The sequence below is a fragment of the Seriola lalandi genome, unplaced genomic scaffold, assembly GCF_002814215.2.
Source record: "Seriola lalandi dorsalis isolate HSWRI2012SDOR001 ecotype SW California unplaced genomic scaffold, Sedor1 jcf7180002053371, whole genome shotgun sequence".
NCBI classification, from domain to species: domain Eukaryota; kingdom Metazoa; phylum Chordata; class Actinopteri; order Carangiformes; family Carangidae; genus Seriola; species Seriola lalandi.
This window is the reverse complement of record NW_019523924.1, coordinates 6,517-8,926: the sequence shown is the minus strand read 5'-3', so window position 1 is coordinate 8,926 and position 2,410 is coordinate 6,517. Positions and strand designations below refer to the sequence as shown.

Genomic DNA, 2,410 nt, shown 5'->3' with positions numbered 1-2,410 from the left:
AAAAAGGTGCAAACTTCGGCTTTATCCCTACCTCTACAGAGGGCTCTTGTTGAAAGGTGCTAGACGCAGATGTCATTTCGAGGTTTTGCTGAGTTGTGGCGAGGCTGGCACACTCAGGCAATGAGACTGCTGTCTGGATGCCAGTAGGCTGCAGAACTGGAGCTAGGACTGAAGCTGCGACAGGAGCTGGAGCAGGAGCGGGGGCTGCAGATTGCACTGGGGCTGGTAGGGTGACAGGGATTGGGGCCGAGACTAAACCTGTGTGTTGGGGTTTGCCAATAACAGAAGACGTGTCTGAGCTTGTAGATGAGACTTTTGGTGGTTCAAAAGCAGGACCTGATGCTGAGACTGGTGCTTTAACTGGGGCTGAGGCTGGAGCTGGTACTGCTATTGGAACCTGCATTGGAGTTGAAGCTGGAGTTTGAGTTTGCGGCATGGCTGCAGCTTGAGCTGATACTGGGACTGGTGGTTGGCTTTGTGCTGGGACCATAGCTGGGGTTTGTGCCGGTGCTTGGGATTCGACTTGAACTGTAGCTGAGACTGACATTGAGGCTGGGGCTGGAACTGGAGATGGAACTGCAGGACCTACAGTTAAGTCTAGGCCAGCTGCAGTAGTCTCTGCATCAACCCCACTTCCCCAGAGAGAAGTCTGAACAGAAGGCAGGACGGGGTGGACCGGAGCCAAAAGCTGAACATCTCCCAAATTCCCCTGTGGAGCAATCGTCTGTACCTGAAAAAGAGAGCACATTTAGGGAATTGTTCATCAGTCAGTACAAATATTGTTTACCTTTAAATGCCCAAACGCATGGCCTGCATGCACTACACCAACGGTTAAGACCGATTGCCACCTTACTATTACAGATTTCCCATGACCAGCCATTACAGTGAGAACTGAGTCAAATATTCACCTGGATAGGCTGCTCAGCCATTTCCTGCTCAGGGTGGGGGGCGGGGTATGGGGTGGTTCGTACCTGGGAGAGAGGTAAGTAATGGGTGGAATGGAAGCTACAAAGGTTTGGCTGAGATGGAGCAGGGCCGCCCTGCTGCTGGGGCATTGCAGGGGGCATGGCCATGGTAAGAAGTGGAATTGGGAGCACCATATTGGGCACGTGCTGAGGTGTGGACAGAGGGGTCTGAGGGGTTCCTAGAGTAGGTATAGAGGGCAAGGCAGCATGAGGGGTCAGAGGAAGGGAGGGATGGTGGGGTGAGGGTGAGTAGTAGGTGCTAGACATAGAAGGGCCACTGCTGCTGTAGGCAGATGGCAGAGGAGCTTGGGAGAAGGGAGGGGGCTTGTGGCCCCCTGTTTTAACAACGGGATATGGTGAGGGAAACTGGGAAAGAAAGAGGGAAAATGGATATACAATGAACAAAGACAACCAGTCGATAGAAATAACATTCACACAGGCCCTTTATGAATTACTCAACCCTGTAACCTGTATTAACCTTTGTAGGATGTTTATTCTGTCTCTATCTTAGTTTTACCTTACGTTTCTACCTCTACCACAACACACCTGTGTGCTGATCTGGAGGGGCAGGAGTGGGGGAGGAGCACTGGAGACTGACTGTGGAAAACTGGCAGATATGTCAGGAGGACTCAGATGAGATGTAGGCTGGTCAGCAGATAACAGCTAAGGAATAAAATCAAATATTGTTTTTTTTTACTTTGACTGGAGATTATGACTTTTTTTGATGGACGTACCAGCTAATTCTCCATTAAACTGACAAGATATTCTGGTCTAAAGCTCAACTTTAATAAAAGGGAGCTACAGGGCAGGTAGACAGTCTATGATTCAGTTATTCTGTGTGGTTTGCAGTGTATGAACCATAGCCCACAGTAAGTTATAAAAGATGATGGTTCTACCTGGGGCAGGACAGCAGCTGGTTGGAGATGGCACTACAGGGAGGAAAGACAAATGGGAAGGAAACACAAAGCAAATGAAAAGCCATTCACATACACACACACACACACACACATATATATATATATATAGATATACAGTATATGATGAAGCATTTAAAGAGGGGAACTCAGGTGAACTTTTTACCCACCTCACCCACAGATGCCCTACAAAGCGTGTGTTTTCAGATGGTTGGTGCCTCTAAATTGCACTTTAGTTTCATGTGTCTGTGCAAGTTCTCATTCGTCCAGGTCATAGTTATCTCTTTCTCAGATTAAATCGAAGGCAACTGGACTTGTATTTGTCTGTGGAAGACTTTCGCCTCTTATCCAAGCGGCTTCATCAGTTCTTATGTATTGGTCTCTCTAGTCCGCACTAGTCTGACCAAGAAAGTGGAGTAGGACCCAGGTATTTAACCTCTTGTGGGTGGGTCCACCAGGGTACCTGTGAAAGTACTGGTTTCACCTGACCATTGTTGTGGTCTCATGTGGACGACCGTCGTTAGGGTCAGG

General features: G+C 48.5%; 1 protein-coding gene across 1 annotated transcript; it reads right to left on the bottom strand.

The window, feature by feature from the left end:
- Positions 1-31: 31 nt before the first annotated feature.
- Positions 32-1,401, bottom strand: LOC147819452 (uncharacterized; the record flags this gene model as incomplete). Its single annotated transcript, XM_087172560.1, has 2 exons — positions 909-1,401; positions 32-730 (listed from the first exon to the last, which is right to left on the bottom strand). Coding segments are annotated over exons 1-2 (1,023 nt in total), but the record flags the coding sequence as incomplete, so codon positions are not given.
- Between the last annotated feature and the right edge of the window lie 1,009 nt (positions 1,402-2,410).